At 39.1% G+C, this 22,114-nt stretch overlaps 1 protein-coding gene across 3 annotated transcripts in view; it reads left to right on the top strand.

Annotated features, from left to right (window-relative positions):
• LOC122643968 overlaps nucleotides 1-21,372 on the top strand; it is a 28,549-nt gene extending 7,177 nt beyond the window's left edge. Inside the window, exons 4-15 of one of the 3 annotated variants that reach the window (XM_043837552.1) lie at nucleotides 3,498-3,944; nucleotides 4,281-4,442; nucleotides 4,607-4,667; nucleotides 4,754-4,827; nucleotides 13,321-14,452; nucleotides 14,545-14,849; nucleotides 16,498-16,604; nucleotides 18,185-18,335; nucleotides 20,239-20,391; nucleotides 20,714-20,887; nucleotides 20,993-21,079; nucleotides 21,236-21,372. In XM_043837552.1, coding sequence (XP_043693487.1) covers nucleotides 3,498-3,944; nucleotides 4,281-4,442; nucleotides 4,607-4,667; nucleotides 4,754-4,827; nucleotides 13,321-14,452; nucleotides 14,545-14,849; nucleotides 16,498-16,604; nucleotides 18,185-18,335; nucleotides 20,239-20,391; nucleotides 20,714-20,848 — 2,727 coding nt within the window. In that variant the 3' untranslated portion in view covers nucleotides 20,849-20,887; nucleotides 20,993-21,079; nucleotides 21,236-21,372. Of the gene's footprint in view, nucleotides 1-3,497; nucleotides 4,443-4,606; nucleotides 4,668-4,753; nucleotides 4,828-13,320; nucleotides 14,453-14,544; nucleotides 14,850-16,497; nucleotides 16,605-18,184; nucleotides 18,336-20,238; nucleotides 20,392-20,713; nucleotides 20,888-20,992; nucleotides 21,080-21,235 lie in introns of all 3 variants that reach the window. The other 2 variants (XM_043837551.1, XM_043837550.1) reach the window with 2 other exon arrangements.
• Nucleotides 21,373-22,114: the final 742 nt, after the last annotated feature.

Here is a 22,114-nt window from a genome sequence, read left to right as displayed (position 1 = left end):
ATTTATTCTATCTTGTAAATGGATGGTATATTTAATTTATTGGAGAAAAATGAGATGGTTAGAGCACAAATCACGCTGCCCAAAGAAGAGGCATTGTGAATCTATTTAACTGGATGCGGTGGTCACCAAAAGATATCTCGTCAGTGCAGCAAAGACTCCATTTCTTACATTCTCGTTGGCAGTCGGACATGAATATCGCTCATTTGAAGTATCCCGGTAATGTAGCTGCAGGGAATACACTGCTATGGAGTCAGATGAAATCCATCCAATCATCTCCCTACAAATATTACCTAGTCTGAGATAAACAATGACATGGGACATCGGCAAAGTCTTGGGAGAATAAGATCCACTGGTCAGCAGGCAACTTTACAGCCACCATCAGCTCATTGAAGCTCAAATATATTTAAATAAATGCCTGCTTTTCTTCAACCATAGCCACCAACTAATAGAAAATGACACTACCTTCTGTTCCACTCCCAGTCCATCTGAAAGTTGGATGCTACCTGACATGAACATTAGATCCAGTACAGTTGCAGGCCTTGCTCATTGGGAACTGAGCAGAATATTAAGCTCCTTCTAAATACTTCAAATTTTGCATGTTCCTTTGTTGAATGTTAATTAGAATCATTAGATAAATGCCTTCGTAGAGCATTTAAAAATAGAGGCAAAGGATCTCCTTTCTTCATCATTTCATTCTTGCCAGGTTGCTCGACCAAGATCAATTGTCAGAATGAGAAAATATTTGTTGTAGACAAAGCTCAATCCTTGATTATCATACATCTCTTGCACGTCCACCTGTAGACTACACATGTGTCCCGCGGCCTGCCCTCCACATTCAGTAGATTCTAATACACCATCTAGAATTTGATTGCTTTTGACAAAAGCATCTTCAAGGTTTGAAATAATCTTCAGTTCCATGCTTTGTTTGCCTTTCTTCTAACCCTGATGAGTACTGCATTTGGTCTTGCCTAATAGTCCATGGTTTTTCATTTGATTTGTGCCTGCTATATGCTGGTGACTGAAATGGAGGTGGTTCAGAACCGGCTGCCTCTCGAGGGGCTTTTCTATGTAGCAGGTAGTAGACCTAAAACCAAGCTTCCTTTCTTTATTCGAAACAACAAATTTTGGGCCATTTGCCTTTTATGTGGTTGCAGTAGCAGGACGGCTTCCTGTTGATGGGATTTTCTATGTTGAAGTAGCAAAATTTTGGGCAGTTGCTTTCTATGCTGAAGTAACAAAACTTGGGGCAGTTGTTTGGTATGTGCCAGTCCATATTTGCAGGTACTGATACGTTGGTTGGCTGGTTACTAGAAGATGAGAGGGTCAAGAGGAAATAGAACTTCTCCACGACCTGTAGAAAGAATATTGGAAGGAGTAGGGAGGTAATTGGACTGTCGAGAATGAAAATAAGATCTGGACTGTTGGAACTTTGTTCTGAAGCTGCTTCCTTCAAAAATTTGAGAACTAGGTAATATGGTTAGTTAATATCGAAAGAGAACAGCAGAACAAACGAAGAAGCTGACTTGAGGCTCCTTATTTCAACATATGTCAAGCTATACCATAGGCTTCAGCCTGTATCTACACCTGAAAACCAGTAACCAGGTTCTTAAATACTTCATCTTCCCTCAAGTTATGTTGGTGTTCACATGTTTATGTAGTTTTTGCTCTATCCAAGTTTAAAGCCAGAGAGAGTTGGCTAATTACTTAATACGGAGAGAGAGAGAGAGAGAGAGAGAGAGAGAGAGAGAGAGAGAGAGAGAGAGAGAGAGAGAGAGAGAGAGAGAGAGTTGGCTAATTACTTAAGACGAAGCTTTCAGTTATATATGTGAATAACCTCCATGTGGGATGCAGATTTTTAAGGTGGGTTGGAGTTTAGATTTAATATTATCTAAATTCTGGAGTCTGGTTAAACTTAATTACAGATGGTCAAATGTTATAGTCATAGGTGTGGCCATTAAGAATAGCTTCTAATTTTGGCCTTGTGTTTTTTCTGTGGTTAGAAGAATGACAATCTGCATGAAATTGTAAGTGATCCCTCTACTACATTCTCAGGGATATTTTAACTGAGCCAAAAAAAAAAAAAAAAAATTGCTTAGTGTTCACTCTCAAACTGGAGCTAATCTTAGAGGTATGAAGATTTTGTTGCACTTAAGCTCCATCTAATGCAACAATTTATACTTTTGCTTGAATATCATTTCATTAAGGGCGTTCCTCGGTGCAACAGTAAGCTTGCTCCATTGCGACCTAGTGGTCGCAGGTTCGAGTCAGGAAACAGCCTGTACATGAAGCAGCGGTAAGGCTGCTTACATTATGACCCTCCCCAGACCCTGCAGTAGCGGGAGCCTTGTGCACTGGGTATGCCCTTGAATGTTATTTCATTAGGGAGAAGGTGTTATCTGGCAGTTTGTATTCTATCAATTCCAAAAGTCATGTCAGGGTTTGTGAAAACAGTTTTCAGATGACCTCTTTGTGGTGTACTAAAAGTGCCAAGTATGTATATTAAGATCTTTATTTGTTTTGTTTCTCTTTTCACTTCTACCTTTTGCTAGATGAATGAAAGTTAGTACTTTCCACTTTCCATTACCACGTTATGAAATTAGTATCCTTGATTCCTTATAAACCCTAACTTCAAGAACTTTTTTTTTCCTGTAAAATGACTGGACCACTAAATGTAATTTGCGTGTTATAGGCTCTTAGTGATTATTCTTATTTTTTTTTAATTTTGTTTCCAAGATCTAGTAACCCAGGATGATTTTTATGCTTTCTATGGGGATGATTTTCTTGAATTCTTTTTATGCTTTTCTGTCAATTCTCCTTGCTGTGTGTGTGTGTGTGTGTGGGCGGGGAGTTATGTTATTTCTCTTTTGTGACTACTCATGCACATTTCTGTGCTCCCTTTTCATATGAATGCTCTTAAATGCCTACAGCAGAGATTTTTTCCTTATTTTTCTTTTTGTTCTATCTCTTCTGCGTACTGTAATCTAAAATGAGAGGAGCTTAATTTGGAGAATATGATCTCGAATGCAGTTACATGTAAATCATTCATGTAATTTATAAACTACTTTGTCAGAAAAGAATTACTATGCTCTGCAACCACAAGGTCTTCAATATCCCTCCTACCTGATGGCGATCTTGAGGAATTGTGAGGAAGTCCTTATCAGCATTTTCCTGTACATCAATAGCTTGATCATTTCTCACTGAAGTGAGAAACTATGAAGTGGTATATATATGTTTTTAAATGTGCTTGTACTCTATAAGTTTGTTTGCTGACCTCCCAAAACTGACCTCTTGTGATCTCCAGAGATGAACTTGTGAATATGAGTTTTTAATTCTTTACCACTGTCTTCAGATTTTTATTGTATCAAATCCTCAATAGAATATGAGGTTGTGAACTATATAACTCTTTCAAATCCTTATAATATGAGGTTATGAATTATATGACTCTTTCAAATTCTCATTTTATATAATGTAACATGAATTATGTCTCTCTTTGACAGTTACCTCATTTTCATTTGCACCTTTCCTCGGATGGTATTTCAGAAAACATCCAAAGTCCCGCTGCTTATATACTTCTGTCAGAGAAGCATGAATCAAACAATAACTTGCCTCAGCATATACTTCCTGAAACTGAAGTTGTTCTAGATGACCAAGCATGCCATTACAAAATAGATGATATCACTTGCATAAAAAATTTGATTCCCTCAATATCCAAGGCGAGGATGTCCCAGACTTCCAAACTTCAATCCTGCACCAAAGGTAGCAGGAATGAGGGGAGAAAAGACGAGAAAAAGTTTAATGCTAGACAGCTTAGAAATGCTGATATTAAAGACGCAGTTGAACACTCTATTGCAGCATCTGAAGCATTGGTTATATCAGAATTGGTTGAGAGTGGCTCACCTTCAGAAATTCTACCAGCTGCTACAGTACTTGAAGTTGCACTTCAGGTAAAACAAGCTCGGAACCACTTGTGCCTGGATGGGGTAGATGAGGCCTCTATTTGCTCAACTGAAAATGTTGATGAAACTGATCTGCTTTTGGACTTGGATGATGACTATATGGCGGATGCATTCAATGATGTAGGCTTATCATCTATGAAAGTTGTAGGTGCTTCTGATGATATGTGTGGCTGCAGTTCAGTTATAAAACAGGCGACCAGCTCAGCTAGATTGTTTTCTTATGTTCTAGAGACACCGATCTCAGAAAATAATTATACATGTAATTCTGAAGTCCAGAGGATAGAGGTTCCTCAAGAAGTTGATTTCAATGGCATTTCTAGACAGAAATTTGAAGACACTTTACCTGTGGATTTAAGAGGATCAAAGAATTCACCATTGGAATCCCCTGGTGATGCATTGGGGAAGTATCATTATCACAACCCTCCTTTGGGACCTTCAAGCATTCTGTCAATCCATAGAGATTTAGATCTTTCCGTTGCAATCCAGGTAAGAGGGGCAGAGCCATAAGGCTTCTTTACACATGAAGGATTAAATTCCATTAAAATTTTTTAGGGACAAGGTGTTCCAAATACGAAGAAATTGAAGGACAATGATAAGAGTACACAATATGTTTCTAACCATGTGTCGACCAAAACTTATTTCGCTTGCAGGGAGTCGACCATGATATTGCTGATATAGACTCATCTCAGGATCTGAAGTCAGGAAAACTTGGTGCTGTTTTGCTTTCAATCTACTTGTGAACTTTATCTATCAAATGATGCATATCTATAATACTCACCTGTCCTTATCTATTTTAGGAACTGGAAACGAAATACTTGATGTAGTACCTGACAGATTCAGAAGCCGCTGGTTAGGGGGTTGGACTGGGAAGGTAGGAGACATCCTGTTACGATTAACATTGTTAAATTATTCTATCTTCGTCATTTTGTCATCTTTCTTTTTCTTTCCAGTTTTTCTTAAGCAGTTTTGGTAACTCTATTGACATATATTTCCGGACGCATATTAGGTGTTAGCTGAGGGAGTTCAATACATTTCTGTATTTATGTGGTTTTTTTGGTGCATCTGTGGGTATGAGCAAGGTTCTAAATCTCGGTTTCAACCTAGGTTTCGACCAGCCAGAAACCGAGTGATACCAAATAATGTAAGACTAGATTAGGGTTAACCTAGCCCCAAGAATTCCCACAACACAAAATTAAAAAGAAAGGCTGAAGTTAGAAAGTAAGCCATTCTAAGCAAACCAGCGGTCAAGTGGAGGTGAGGTTGATCAGGTCCTGTGCTTCAAATTACAACCAATTCTGATGGCTGAATGTTGAGTTATGAGTTGGGCTTGAACTTAGAAGGTAAGCCTCCAAAAGAGAAAGTAAGTGCTACAGACCAAACCAACCAGCAGCAGGTGCTCAAACTGGAATCGAGTGAAAACCCAGGCAGCAGTGAAAAACCCTCAAAATCTTAGTCGATTCTGATCAAGGGTTGCTGAGATATGGGACAGATTCGAAATTAGAAGGTTTGTTCAGATCTTGCAAACCAGTGGGAGTTTGGACTCCAAACCAGTGATCGAGTGTAGCCCTTGGTTGTGTGATTCAACCCTCCAAACCTCTGTCGAAACTGAGTTCAGGTTGCAGGAGAAGTTGAGGCTTGAAGTTTGCTGGAGAAACTGTTAGCTTTTAGGGTGGAAGAAGGAGAAGAGAAGAAAGAGATAGAGAGTGCTCCACGGTTTTGGTTTGGTGTGTTACGTCTCAAAACAAGAGACTAACATGTTTATATTGAAAAGAATAAGTAATTACACATAGGCCCTTGGCCTCATACAAATGACAAAAAGAATACACAACAGAGGGGTTATGTATATATACCCCTGATCAACTATTCACTATTCTTAACACTCCCCCTCAAGCTGGGTGGTATATGTTATACATACCCAGCTTGTCTAACATAAAACTAAGTGATTAGAGCAAAGTCCTTTGGTGAAGATATCTGCCACTTGTTCATTTGTCTTCACAAAAGGAGTACAAATAGCCTTAGAGTCTATCTTCTCCTTGATAAAGTGTCTGTCAACCTCAACATGCTTTGTCCTGTCATGTTGAACTGGGTTGTGAGCAATACTAATGGCTGCCTTGTTATCACAATATAGACTCATAGGTTCAGTCGTCTTAAATCCTAATTCTTGGACAAGTTTCTTCAACCACAAGATTTCACACACACCATGAGCCATGGCTCTAAACTCTGCTTCAGCACTTGACCTAGCTACCACAGGTTGCTTCTTACTTCTCCAGGTGACTAAATTTCCCTTGACAAAGGTACAGTATCCAGAGGTGGATCTTCTATCAGAAATAGACCCGGCCCAATCAGCATCTGTATATACTTCAATTCTCAAGTGACCATTCCTAGAGAAGAGAAGACCTTTTCCAGGGCATGACTTCAAATACCTGAGGATCCTGTAAACTGCATCAAGATGTCCCATCTTGGGTGCATGCATAAACTGACTCATCACTCCAACAACATAGGTGATGTCAGGCCAGGTGAGTGAGAGGTAGATTAGCTTACCTACTAACCTCTGATATTTTTCAGCATCCACAAGAGGTTCACCACAATCTTCCCCTAGTTTGTGGTTCTGCTCAATAGGGGAGGAGATTGGTTTGCATCCTAAGTAGCCTGTCTCTGTAATTAGATCAAGAACAAACTTCCTTTGGTAAACATAGAGCCCTTGCTTGGATCGTGAAACCTCAATCCCCAGAAAATACTTCAATAGACCGAGATCTTTGATCTCAAACTGCCGAGTCAAATAAAGCTTAAGCTTTGAGATCTCAGCTTCACTGTTTCCTGTGACCACAATGTCATCGACATAAACAATGAGAGCCGTAATGGTGCTGTCCTTTCTTTGTATAAACAATGTGTGATCAACTTGACTTTGAGTATATCCATTTTGCAGGATAGCTTGTCTGAACCTCTCAAACCAAGCCTTAGGAGACTGTTTGAGTCCATAGAGAGCCTTCCTAAGTCGACACACTTTCCCATTGTCACCAGGATGCTTGAACCCAGGAGGAGAGTGCATATATACTTCTTCTTCTAGGTCACCATGTAAGAATGCATTCTTCACATCAAGTTGGTACAATGGCCAATCAAGATTTGCAACCATTGAGAGAAGTACACGAATGGAGTTATGCTTGGCCACAGGAGCAAAGGTTTCCTGATAGTCAATGCCATACACCTGTGTATAACCCTTGGCGACAAGTCTTGCCTTATACCTCTCCATAGTACCATCAGACTTGAACTTGACTGTAAATACCCATCTGCATCCAACAGGGATTCTCCCTTTAGGGAGTTCAACCAGATCCCAAGTGTGATTCTTCTCAAGTGCCAACCTTTCTGTGTTCATTGCTTCTCTCCATTTGGGATCTGCCATAGCCTTTGCTACATTCTTGGGAATAGAGATGGATGAGATAGCCACAGTGAAGGCTATACCTGTAAGGGAGATAGAATCATAGGAAACAAACTTGGCAATGGGATTAGTGCATGCCCGAGTTCCCTTGCGGTGGGTAATAGGAAGATTTAAGTCTGAGAATGTAGAGGAAGGTATACCTGTCTCGATGGATGGAGGCTCAGGATGAGGAGATGAAGAAGGATTTTGGCAGGTCTTCTTTATAGGAAGCCATGAAGAAGGATTTCTCCTATCCTTCGTATACACCAGTAGCTCCCCCTGTTCTCTGTTCTCCTGTGCACTAGGAAGCTCCCCCTCAACAACAGTATCCACAGAAGGTTCCTCATCAACAACAATAGTATCCACATAATTTTTCTTTCCCTTGTCAATCTGAAAAGGGGAAATAGGGACAAGAGAGGAGAAAGGAAATGACACAAACTCGGGAACCTCTTCACCCTCAACACCACCACCAAGAGAGGAACACTCCCCCTGAAGAGGTGACCGAAAATACGGAATGGTTTCAATGAAATGAACATCTTTGGAGAGAAGCCACCGACGAGTAGGAGGATAATAGCATTATACCCCTTGGAGGTGGGGGAATACCCAAGAAAGATGCACTTGAGAGCCTTAGGATCCAATTTAGTGTGGGCAGATTTGCTAATATGTACATAGCAAATACACCCAAACACCCATGGAGGGAGAGAAAAAGAAGAAGACCTTCAGGGGAGGACATCAAGAGGAACCCTGAAGTTCAAGATACTAGAGGGCATGTGATTAATAAGAAAGACAGCAGTGAGTAGGGCATCAGACCAAAAAGTTTTTGGAACATGCATGGTAAACCAAAGGGATCTAGCCACTTCAAGGAGATGGCGATTTTTCCTTTCAGCCACCCCATTTTGTTGGGGGGTATCAACACAGGCCACCTGATGAATAATGCCATGGTCAGAAAAAAAGGTTTCCAAACCACTATACATATACTCCCCACCTTTGTCAGAGCGGACAATTTGGATCCGAGTGTGAAATTGGGTAGACACTAACTCATAAAACTGTTTAAATGCAACATAGACATCACTCTTATGTTTCAAAAGGTAAACCCAAGTAACCTTAGAAAAATCATCAATGAAAGAAACAAAGTAGCGGAAGCCACGCAAAGAAGTAACAGGGGAAGGCCCCCAAACATCAGTATGGATAAGATGAAAAGGTGAAGTAGATCTATTACCATTAGATGCATAAACTGTTTTACAACTTTTGGCAAATAGACAAGGTTCACAATAAAAAACATGAGTGACAGGAAAAGAAGTAAATAAATGTGGCAACAGTTTCCTCATAACAGAAAAGGAAGGGTGCCCCAAACGACGATGCCAGAGCAAAATATCCTCCTGAGTACGTCCACCTTCTTGCCCACAAACATAAGATTGAGCTTGCACAACAGGGGAAGCACCAGTCTCCAAAACATACAAGCCATTAGCTTCACGACCACTGCCAATCACCCTCCTCGTTACCAAATCCTGAAAAAGACAATGGGTAGGAAAGAAGGTGACAAAGCAGTTCAAAGATTTAGTCAATTGGCTAACTGAAAGAAGGTTAGTGGCAAAGTTGGGAACATGAAAAACAGACTTCAAAGGTAAAAGTGGGGCGACCTGGATATCTCCCTTACCAGAAATAGAAGAGAAGGAACCATCAGCAATTTTTACCTTATCTTTCCCAGAACAAACATAATAGGAATTATACAGCTGAGACCTACCAGTCATATGATCCGTGGCACCTGAGTCAATGACCCAAGGTGTGGTACCGGAGGAGGAGGCCTGCAGTGCAGTGGAAGGAGGAGTAGCAGAGGAACCATCCAGATGAGCCACAATTCGGCGAAATGCAACAATGTCTTCTTTGGAAAGAGAGGATTCATCAGATTCAACGATTCCAACATAAGCCTTAGGCCCCTTCTTCCGCTGCCCTCTCGGTCATCCAGATGAACCAGCAGAGGGCTTCCCATGGAGATCCCAGCAAAAGTCCTTCGTATGCCCAGTCTTGCCACAATGGTCACATAAGAATCGGCCCTTCACAGCTCCCTTAGCAGCCCCCTTATCAGCTCCCTTAGTGGAGTCTTGAGGGGTGGAAGAAACAAGAGCAGAGTGCTCAACAACAGTGGGAGTAGTCCCCATGGCACCCCTACGGGTCTCCTCACTCTGTAGATATCCACACACCTCCTCCAGTGAGGGAAGACTTGGGCGGCCAAGGATTTGCACCCTAAGAGGCTCAAAGTCAGAATTAAGGCCTCCAAGGAGAAATAAGACCCTCTCTTTCTCAAACAACTGGTGCACTTTGACCTCATCATCAGGGCATAACTGAAGGTCTCTATAGTGATCATACTCCTCCCACAGACCCACAACAAGACTGTAGTACTCAGAGATGCTTCTATCCCCCTGGCGCAGGCTAACAATCTGTTGGAGAAGTTGGTACACCTTTGTAGAGTCCCCAACTCGATAAAAAATACGAGCCACACTGTCCCAAATGTCCTTGGCAGTTTCCTTGCCCATAAATCTTCTTCCAATCTCAGGCTTCATGGAGAAAAGAAGCCAGGCCATCACAAGAGAGTTCTCAGTGTCCCATTTGGAGTACCCTTGCTCGGTAGGGAGGGGGGCCTTGATGCTACCATTGATGTAGCCCATCTTCCCCCTACACCGAAGAATCAATTTCATGGAGCGGGACTAATCCAAATAGTTTTGGCTCTCAAGATTGGCAATAGGAAGTTGGATATTGGGGCTCTCGAAGGAAGAGGAGTGAGGTGGAGCTGTTTCCACAAGTGGTAAGGATGTTTCAACATTTTTCTCACCCATATTGAAGCTGAAATCAATCACTTAGGCTAGGGTAACAGCAGTACTACAAGCAAACAGATATTGCGCAAAACAGTAGGCACAAATAGGGCAGAAAAATGGCCAAAAACAGCTTAAAACACTTATAGATCTTCAGAAATTGTTCAAACAGCAGCGGAGTAAGGATGAGTATTGTTCCTTACCAAAAAACGATGCAAATAGACCATAAACAATGGTCAAACAAAGACCTATTGAAGACCACAGAGCCAAACCAGACTCTAGCTGGCGGAAATTCTGGGCAGAACAGCAACCACGAAATCTTAGTGGATTGAATGGAAGCTTGCAAACAGCTTAAGAGAAGTAAAGGGAATCAAAGAGGACTCCCAAACGAAACTAGAGCACTAAGAAGCACTCCATTTGGATTCGAAACCAAAGAGAAACAGCTTGGAGAAGATAACCTAACCTGACCTTGGAACAGCAGCAGCAACTAAGTGAAAGAGGACCTTCTTCACCCTCCAATCGTCCGTCAAACACTTGCAAACAGCAGAATCAGCTCTGATACCATGTTAGCTTTTAGGGTGGAAGAAGGAGAAGAGAAGAAAGAGATAGAGAGTGCTCCACGGTTTTGGTTTGGTGTGTTACGTCTCAAAACAAGAGACTAACATGTTTATATTGAAAAGAATAAGTAATTACACATAGGCCCTTGGCCTCATACAAATGACAAAAAGAATACACAACAGAGGGGTTATGTACATATATACCCCTGATACAACTATTCACTATTCTTAATAGAAACAAGGCAGGAGCTGGTTCTGCAGGGGTGTCTCGATCCTTCTCTGGTGATGATCAGCAGCAGCAATCCTTGGAATGATTAATCGCTGATTTAAGTCTTCAAAGAATGTAACAGCAGTAACAAATTGGAGTCTCACAGCAGCAGTAACAGGGGAGATCGATTGAGAAAGGAGAAGAGGACAGAAGAAAATAGAAAAGGGGAGGGGATAGGGAGATTCAGCTCTCTCAGCCCTAGGGTTTTGACTCTCTCAGCCAGGCCTCCCAGCCCTTCATCCCCACAATAGGATAATCAAAACTTGCACAAAGCAATCTGAGCAACTTCATTAATTCATTGGTGGGGGGCCTCTAAGGGCATTACATATTTATGGGCAGCTATGCTTGCCTTACAAGTAAAATTATAAACTTGCAAGAAAAGGAAACAAACTAAAAATAAAAACTTCTAAATAAAAGCTAAGGCTACTTTCTAAATCTGGAATTAGAAACAAAAGAGCTAAGGTTGCTTGATAGACAACCACAAAATATTCAAGAGAATAATTCTACAAATAGAAACTAAGCTAACCTCCTAATTCGCCCACACATACAAAATTGAGTCTTGTAATAAAGTCTTCACATGATCTGGTCTTGGGCTCCACAAGATCTTCTAGTAGCATTCATACCAAGGCAAAATAAGGGGTTGTGACATTGTTCATGTGAACAGAAACGTGAACAATGTTTTGGCCTCTTTTTCTTCATATTTCGATCTACATCACCGAGATTGTCTTGGTTTCGACCGTATGTTGGTCGAAACCTTGTACTTTCTCCAGGTTAACTCGAACCTTGGTTTCGAGGCCTAGAAGTTTTTTTGCCTTGATTCTTGTTATGCTACCTATTTTTGACATTTTGAACCCAATTCATGCATTAGTTTCAATAGAGAACACTCAAAATAATACTTGTATTTTTTGCCCAAGTTTGATAGTGTATATTGTTCTTGGACATGGTACCGAATAAGGGTTGACCGGAACATAACTCCTTCAATATAAATTAGATTTAAGCAATCTTGAATTTGTTTGAAAGCTTTCCAACAATCCAAGGTTGCTTAAATCTGATTTATATTGAAGGAGTTGTGTTCCGATCAAACTTAATTTGTTGTTCGCGGATGCTGTTTAAAATCTCTCTAAATGGAAATAAATTTTTAGACATAAAAAACATGAATATTTTACCGCTCTTTTGGTTTTTAGCAATGTTTTATCATATTAAGATTTATGGAATTTTTAGATTTGCGAAAAACCCCAGCATTTAAAAGTTGGAAATTGCACCTATAGTCGAGAATTCAGTTTTTGTTCTTGAACTGGGGGGGTCGACTTTTTATCCTTTTAGAATTTGATTTTTTAATTATTTTTATTGGATTCAAATAGGGGGTATTTGCTTATTTATGAATAGTAGCTTAGTAGCTTAAGTAAATGAAATATATTTGGCATAAATAAGTGCTTGTCCTGGTTTCTGGTATAATCAAGTGTCTGTCCTGGTTTCGAGCTAGGTTTCCTCAAGTTTCGATGGGGACAAGTGAATTTATATAGGTGTTCAATGTCGAAACTTGTGAAATTACCAAAATATGGTCGAAACAGGGTCAAAACAGCTCGAAACATTGTATTTTTTAAACTCCCTCGCTCAGCTTTAAAACCGAGATATCTCAGTTGAAACCTGCAGTTTAAACAAGACTTTGTTCCATGGGTGTGAGTGTGTCTTTCTGTATCCCTTTATGTCTATGCATGTGGATGTTTGTGTGGGTAGCTAAGAATCACTGTGATGGGATGTGTATGCAACTGTGCATGGGGTATGGAAAATCCATCTAACTTCTAGAAAGCTCCAGAAATACGGCACAAACAAGTCTGATAGGATGGTGAAAACATATCATGATGCTGTCAATTTGCCTGCTCTTGTAAAAATTTATTAGGTGGAACCCTAATAGCGATGGATCCTGAATCCTGCTTCTCCAAAGATGAGCCATTCAATGAGTTATATTAAACAGTCGTTCAGTGAATTATTTTATAGAATTTTCAAAAATATTTACCTCTTCTCCACTACCGCTACAATTTATGAGGTTTATGTCTCACTGTGCCATCTATTATATTGGTGTGTTTCAGAAGCATAGTCTTCTGTATAAGTGAGTGTTCTTTCCCTCTCTTTCTCGCTCTGAATAGGTCATGTCCATTTGTGCAGTTGAGAAAGGGGTGTTGATGCCATTAAAATTTTCACACCTGCATAAAATAAATCTTTCACAGAAAACCATATGCATGCACAGTCTTTCAAATTCATCCTAGCTTTTATCTTATCAGACATCAGCCTGATTAATTTGTTACTCTTGAAGGATAATGATGCGTCTATGAACTTGGAGAGGAATAAACTGACAAAAATATGTAAACCCTTCGTTGGGGAAACCAGCTTTTTGTCTGAATCTGCCGATGTTGCCCCAGATGAGAGTTCTTGTGTGCAGAAGCTGGAAATAGCTCCCTGCGTAGCTTCATTTTCAAGCATACCTTTTGAAGAAATGTGTAACACAGTGAATGAAGGAACAGTACTTTCTCAAGATCTTGTGAGATCTTCTAGTTTGTCCTTGGTGGATCCTCTTTGTTCGATTGTTCCATGCAGTATATCTTCAGAACAGGCTGATGTTATTCTAGCTCAAGATAAGGAAGATGGAGGAGCGAAAACTGGAAAGTGCTCGAATCCCACATCAGGAACTGGGTTGGGGAATTCACAAAGGACACCCGAGCCAAATGTTGAGCATGTTGAGTTTGCATACCAAGAAGGGCTTATATCCAAAGTAAACAGTGAAGGTTTCCGGGATACAGGTTCTAGGAGGTTGACCTCTCTCAAAACTTATAGCATGGTAGTGCCTGTTCAGAATGTCAGTTCAATAAATGAGAATATTTATAGTAAGAAGTCATTCTCACTAGAAGGCGTCATGGGGTTTCCTACCTCTGAGGAGAATGTAGATTGCCTCAAATATCATAATGATGAATCCACTCCACTCCTACCTTCAAAACCAAAAACTAAACATACTGGGGATGATATTAGGGATCCTGCCAATGTGAAGCTAATCAAGGAAACTGCAGGTGAAAGAGGAGACAGTAATGAGATTACAAATGAAGTCAGACATGAGATTACAAATGATGGACTGGACTTGCAGGTTCACCCGCAAGAGGCTAGGGGCTCACCTATTATTTTAAATTATGGATGTCACTGTCGCCTACAAGCTTCCAAATTTATCACAAGAAATATCGCTGGAGAAGTGAATTTCGAAAGGGTTTCAATACCAGAATGGACAGAACCACATAATTTAGTTGGCAGTGGAGATCAAAGTAATTTTACACCAATACTACATACCAAACCTCACGAAGGTCAAGGTTTAACAAGGAAGAGAGTTCGGTTCTTCGAAGCTGAAGTTGAGTTTCAACGAAGCAAAAGCAGTCCAAAGTTACAATCTGGAAACCGGAACCGTAAGACAGACACCTTGATTCAGTAATTGATCAGTTGATTTATCCAACATTTGGAACTGTCTGACTGTATTTTAGTGAATAATCATATGCAGGATCGATTAACAGAGCCGGTAAAAGGTGGAATGGTTCCATCGCCCGATTTGACGCCAAGGCTCGAGAGAAAAATAAACACTTTACAGATATCCATATCAAATTTGGAAGGAGAATTATATTTCATGGATTAGAATTTCTGCTGACTGGTTTTTCTAGTCAAAAGGAAAAGGAACTTGAAATGTTGATTAGGAACCATGGAGGTGTTGTTCTCTCTGATATTCCTCTACCTTGCCTGAACTTAAGGAGAAACAGAAGAGCAAGATGTAAGCTTCAACAGCTTCCCGTTGTGCTGTCGCCTAAGAAGGTTGTTTTCTCTATTGTCACCATTTATGAATTTGCTGATTATAGGAGTGTTATAATGTCATCAGGATTTCAGGATTAATTTTATGGAAACGGCACTTGCTTGGATGAAATACTCTAGGATAAAGACAAATTTTAGAAATTTGAAAAAAAGTACTGATACGACACAGGTGAATAGAAGCTGTGACTGTTGAGTAAAATATGACTGCTTCAAAGTTCTTATATGCTTTTTATTGTGCCTCCACTTCTTTAATAGGTTTGAAAGAGGGTGAGAATGTTGAAAGTGAATAGTTGGTTATTTTCCGTGGGTTTAAGAAATAAACAACAATCTTAAAGATTTTATTTGTTTATGTCTGAGAGTGGTTAAATTCATTAATCTGACTGTCTGACAGGATGTTATGTGATTCTTAGAAATGTTATTTGGATTGCTCGTCTGTAAATGTAATTGATTCTGTTCTTCTAGAACAGTATGTTCTTTCTCTGCCAGATTAAAACTGTATGTCCAGTTTTCTTTTAGTAATCTTTTTCTAAGTCACCTTTTTTCATTTCCAACCTTTAAACATATGAATGGTTCACAATCTATCAGGTCGTATCAACCAATACAGTATGAATGTATGATACAACTTCTATTTAATTAATAAGTATCGTATCGGTACCCTAAAGATACGATACAATATAGTCAATACCTACCGAGACTTAAAACCCTGTATTTCAGGGATATGCCCTACCCATGAATTTAGTAATGAAGATAAAGCTCTGGCTTAGTTATCTGTGGATTCCAGACTTACTCTTGTGGGTTTCATGGGTGTTTTACTTCTGTGGATTCAGAAGTGGGCTGCTGTGAGATTCAGTAGCTGCAACTTGGTGGATTTTAGGTGCGGTTTCTGGTGGAATTCCAGACCTGAAGATCAGGTGAGAAGGTGAGATTCCTAATTCATATCTTCTCTTTTCTTCTATCGATCAAGTAAGTTTCTGAATTTCATTTCTATCCTGCATCTAGTTCTTCTACTCTCCTTAATTCTGGTTTGCTATCTAGTTTCTGATCTGTTAAACATTAGTTTCTCTCTTCATTCTGGTTATAAATTGTTGTTTCAACACTGTTTAAACTCTGAAATTCCCATTGATATTAATTAAAGAGTCCTATTTCAAGTCTGCCTTCTTAAAAGCTCAATTTCTGGTTAGTTTTTCTGATTTTTTATTTCTTTTAGTTGATTAAGGTTCAGGTTGCTGTTAATCTTTCAACTTAATCCTTTAACTGGATCTGTTCTGAATATTTAATTTTCTGCTATTGGTTTCTGTTCTTGAATTTTATTTCAAGAATTCTACCCCCATTAGGATTGTCCCATATCTTCTAATCTGGCCAGTTGATTTAAGTCAAACTTTGAGGAACTGTTTATCCATTTAAATCTGACCTTTGACCGGACTTATAGCTAAAACTGATCTATTTTGAAATAGTTTCTGGGTGTTCTCTTGAAAGTTCAAACTGGTTGAGTTTCTTCAACTGTGCTTCCAGAAAGCTCTCTAGTCTTCTAACCTTCAACCTGTTAGGTGATTAGAAACCCATTGATTTACTTCAATGAAGCATCTTGTCTGTGTTGAAAGGTTATGTTCTCAATCATGCACTGATTCTTTTTAATTTAATTTTGACACAGTTGCAAACGACCAAGTTCTTGTATGGCTGTGCGGTAAATGCCTTCCTGCTAAAAACTAGATGGCTTACTGATTCAGTTAAAACGGGTTCCATATTACGCCCTGACAAGTGAGTTGAGGCTTTTTTTATTTTAATATTGCTTATCTATATAATAAGTTTGTTATTATGTAGTTTTGCTTCTTCATTTATATTTCATCATGTGTATCTAGAATTATTTTTGAACTAATGTTGCATTGCTGGAGGTAGTTATTTTTGAAGGGTGTAGACTCATCAAAAGCCTTAGTTATATTGATAAATAGGTAGAGTTTTGCGTTCATTTTTTCTTCGTTTTTCATAATAGGGTAGATATATATCATGTAATAATGTTGGTTGTTGGTTTCTGGTTGCCAATGAGGTTCCTGAAGATTTTCTGTCTTTAACGAAATTTCGGTTTTGATACTAATAAAGAATCGTATAAAAAGAGAAGAACAATACCTCAAACAGACAAGCCAAATCCATTCACGATGTGAAAAACAAAAAAGAATTCCAACAAAAAACATACACGCCCTAATCTGTGAATGGAAACAAGGAACTAAAAGTTGACTCGAGTACAGGTTTCGAGCTGGCCAAACAGTGAGTTGGGTGAGATCTCGAAGAGTTGGGGTATTTTTTTTTTTTTTGAATTCGATGGCTGGTTTTGCTGGGGTTTAGATCTATTTTGGGACTAAAACTTGGTACTCAGCCTATTTTAGGCCGTTTAAACACAATGGCACTCTCAGATTTTGCAAAAACAGAGTCCAAATAGGAGTTTCACATCGGACCCTAGGTTGGTAGGCGACGACGTACTAATAGACTCTATTCTACATATAATTTAGTAATTAAAAGCAATCAAATCATCCAAGTAATATAAAACAACTTAAATAAACATTACAAATATTAAAGTGTACAATACATCAATCTGTTTAACATATTACATCTATCGTCCCATATTGTTCCACAAAGTCTTCCTATGTCATAGTGCTGCTGTAGTGTTGCACATAGATTGCCACAGTAGCTGAATGATGTCTCCGGCAGCTTCTCTTTTATAGTTCTACTACTAAGTCTTTTGAATTATTGCTGAATTAAATACTGTTCTATTTTTTTTATTTCAATAAGAATGCTTGACTTGGGGCTCATTTTGTTATTTTGATTCTTGAGTATGAGTCCAAACTGCATTAAAAGAAATTTGTTTAAGGAGCCTCATTAAATTCATGATGTTTTTATTTTGGTTAAAAAATAATGCAGGAAATCTGTATTTGAAAATTTTCGCATATTTAAGTATCAAACCTCCACTTGTGCTGCATTTTGGTGGAAGTAAGTCAGGAAAACGACATGAGGATGTTTTCAACTCAGTTTTCCTCTCCCAATAACCACACAATCACTTCTATAAAACTAACAGTTTATAATTGTGGAATCATGTATTTATGTAGTAAGATATTTTAATTTGAATAAAGTAGGTTTGTCATATGTGGAGCTATGTTTGTCATCTACTCATCTCCATTGGTTTTTTCATTGCAAGCCTAAATATTTTCTTTGGAATACAGATCATGCTGCAAAGTCAATTTACCATCCTCATAAATATATGCTTCAGTTTTTTTTTTTTTTTTGGGGGGGGGGCGCTAAATTATTTGCTTCAGTTCAGTTTTTTATGTTTTATTGCTTTTTGACAGGTACATGATTCTACCACATCAAGCCAATGCAAGGAGCAAGAGAATTGGTCAGCCAATCTATGGGAACAACATTACCTACATATTTGACAAAATGGGGATTATGCTCCATGGAAAGCACAGTTTCTGCACCAAACTGGAAAAGATTGTGAAGGTGAGGGCTTGACATGGAATTCTGCATAGGGCAAATTCATATTGTTTGATCTTAGTAACTTTGGCTCATCTCCTCCTTGAGCCTCTTCCCCCTTTTTCCCCCCTTTATATTGACTATTTATTTCTGTTGAATTTACTTTACTTTGTGCTGCAGAACTACAGTTCTACAGTATAACAGTCTCCAAAGAGTAAAATCATCCCTAAACCTGGAATATCTCTAGGTTTTGGTGGAAGTGAGAGAGAGAAAGCTTGCTATCTTGGTTATCGAAGGAGTAAAAAGCAAAGGGAAAATTAGGGTTTAGGGTGAATAAATTAGAGGGTTTTGAGGGAATGGAGGTGAATAGTTGGAGGAGGTTAGGGTTTAACCAAGGTTCAAAAACTCGTCTTGAGTCAATGTCTCGACCAGGTCGAGATGACCGAGATCTCACCATGGTCTCGGCGAGTTATTGTAATTTTTTTTTCTGGTATTAATGTTTCGGTGGGCAAATGGCCATAGCTGTGAAACTTTAAGGGAAGCTTGGTTTAGGCTTAATAAACATGTTTAAATCTTCAAATTTAAAAAAAAAACACCCAATTTAGTGTTTTGGATTTGCACCCTTGGTTGGCAGTAAATGTCGAACCCTTAATGTAATATTGCCTATTCTACTCATTGTTTGAGTGCTATGAGACCTAATTGGCAGTAAATGTTGAACCCTTAATTTTGACACCGTGAGGTTGTAGATTGGCCTCCGGTGTCTAACATATAAGTAATCTACCCCTATACAACAAGTATTTGTCATATTTTTTTTTTCAAAAATAGTTTTTGGGAATAGTAACTTTACCTGAAATAGTTAAATGTAGCCAAATCTTCCACAGTAAGCAACAATCGATCTCTTCGTAGTGTTGTGTTAACCCCCAATAATATTGAGTGATGATGTGGCAAAAAGATCAGGATTCAAGCTTTTCCCCCTTCTCTAGGTCCAAAACCACGAAATTGTCGAGTTTTCATCAAAATGGGTCGAGTTGCTGCCTATTTATAAGGTGATTTGTACAGTTTCGGCAAGATTTCGGTCGAGTTTCTCAAAACAATGTCGATTTGAGATCTTGTAAGTCTCGAGCAGCTCGAGTTTTCCGGGCGAGATCTTGGCGAATTTTAGAACTATGGGTATAACGTAGTGTGGTTTTTGTGAAGTTCAATGTAAGGTTGAAGGGCTGGTATAAGTTCTGCTGAGGGTGGACCATGGACTGAAGATGAAAACTATTAAAAAATAGCAAGGTAAAGGTTATGTTGGTGAATGAAAGGGTGAGTATGAGGGTTGACAGAAGAATGCTATGACACTTTTGCTGAAGGTTTTATCATAGTTGTCAAGGTGTCTCCTAGGTGGCACCAATGCGCTTTTACATGGCCAAGGTGTGCGCATGCCTTTTGGTTTGCAAAATGGTGCCTGCATTGGTAGATAAGGCATTGCCAGAATTAAATCTTGGTTTTGAGGCCGGTTTCTACCTGGCCGAAATCGAGATTTCCCAGGTTTTGACTGAAATCAGGTCAAAACCTGTACTCGAGACGAGTTATTAATCTGTGGAACATACTTGTGACTGTTCTTCACACTGAGATGGTATTGATTTGAAGATGGAATGTGAGATTGATATATATCATTCAATATTAATATATGGTTTCATAATCTAACATGATGAGAGAAATAGTTAGGTCGCATAATAAACTGGCGCAGAATTTGTCACCCTTCTTTGTATACATAAGCTAATTTCTGACAATAAATTGCATAAGCACTGGCAGAATAACTAAATATCACCCCATAAACCTCCTAGTTTTTGTTATGCTGTTACCCTTTGTTGCTTGTTCTCATGTACTTCCTCTTAGTACGATTGCAGTCTGTTATTTATTTATGTCTTTGTTTCTCTTTCAGCATGGGGGTGGACAGATTTTCAAAACTCTCCAGTGGTTGGTCCAGAGTTTGAAGACTGGAAAAAATTCTGTTGGGGCAATTGTTGCTGAGGATGAGGGAAAGGCATCTCGTCACTTGAGACACTGTGCATTGGAGGAAAAGCTACCTATGGTGGTTAGTATTTGTATTCACTAAATAATATAACAAAAAGGACGCATCCAGTGCACGAGGCTCCCGCCATTGCAGGATCTGGGGAGGATCATAATGTACGCAGCCTTACCCCTGCTTTCGCAGAGAGGCTGTTTCCAGACTCGAACCCGGGACCACTTGGTCACTAAATAATATAACGTATCCAAAAAAAATAAAATCTTCTGCTCTTGGCCAGTTTAGACACAAAAATCTCTTGATTTTTTGGTTTTTCCACATAATTCTGCATGATATCGTTAGGTTTTTATTTTTGATAGTATTATTAACCAATTCAATTCACTTGTTGCAGCCAGCAAGCTGGTTAATAAAAAGCTTACATTTGGGGAAGTTGCTTCCTTTCACGGAGATTGACCAATCTTCTGCTTTGTCTACTACTAAGATTCCGGACTATCGCACTACACTGGAGTTCAGTGAAGAAATCTGATATTTGCTTCTTTTCTAATGCCTCTTGAAGGAATAATTAGTATGTTGATGGTATCCTTGGACAGTTTCACATTTTTGTTTCCTTCTGCTTCCAAAATTGAACAGAAATGAATGCTAACAGTGGATAATGATAGACGCGTTTGTTATTTTTTGCAGGTGAATCTATTACAAGCATTGCAGTTTTATGACATGTTCTGAAGATTTTTCGCATTCTCCTATCAGCAAGTTGGAGGTGAATATGCTTTTGGTTTAGGTTAAAGCTGATTTGTCAATGAGTCTGATCGTCTAACATTATTCTTGTCAGCAATGGTTTGGATCTTATCAAATTGACAAGCACCAATTTGTCTGATAAATATTTTCATCCTAAATAGTGTCTAATCCTCTCCAGATTGATAAAACAGAGATGGAACAAGCTTTGGAACATGCTGCTGAAACCTTGGTATAGATATTTTAGGAGGAACATATGACTAAACAGAAAACAATTTGTTGCTGCTGCTTAGTTGGAGAACTTGAACCACAGGAGCTCCATTTGTATTGGGAAACTACAAAATGGAGTTCTTTCTTTTTCCCTTTGGAGTTTGGGGGTGGGGGGTGGGGGGTGGGGGGAAGATAGTTGGGCAGGCAAGGGTATGGTGACGAATCAAACTTCAGAGAAGGAAAATATGTGTATTGGCAGAAACATGAAAAATTTGTATCCTGTGGTATTTACAGTCCCCAACAACTTGAAAGATCTCAGTCAACTTAATATGTAACACAGAGGACTCAAAAGTATGAAAGTGTGAGGAGATGTACGTAAGGCATCAGAAGCTCTCTTGAGTTCCCTTCAGTTGGTACTGAGTTCCACATCAGATCTAGTGGTCATCAACAAATAGCAGCAATTGTGAAACATTTTTGAGTATATTATAATCGTGTCTGAAATATTATGTAAGATCAGGATCTCTTAGGGATTATCTAGATTTAACTCAACTCATTAATTTCTTCTTAATGGCTTTGGCTGTCATTGGATTTCTAGGCTGTCTTCATCATAGTTCTCATCACTCTCCTCCACAGATATCCAGATGCTGCTGTCCCAACATCAACTGTGGCCATGACTTGAAACCTTCATGTACAAAGTACCAAAACTGCTGGAATGAGTACAGTGGTGGTTCGTTGTAGGGACTGTATTTCGATATTGGAATCTTTTGTAAAATATGATCATGTATGTTGAAAATGATAGATGAGAAGAGCATTTTTAAGTTTTTCACTCCCGGAGCAAATTTGACCCTGC

The sequence above is a fragment of the Telopea speciosissima genome, chromosome 10 (assembly GCF_018873765.1).
Source record: "Telopea speciosissima isolate NSW1024214 ecotype Mountain lineage chromosome 10, Tspe_v1, whole genome shotgun sequence".
Lineage (NCBI taxonomy): Eukaryota > Viridiplantae > Streptophyta > Magnoliopsida > Proteales > Proteaceae > Telopea > Telopea speciosissima.
Note: the sequence above shows the minus strand (reverse complement) of the source record. Positions and strands in the feature narration are given on the sequence as shown.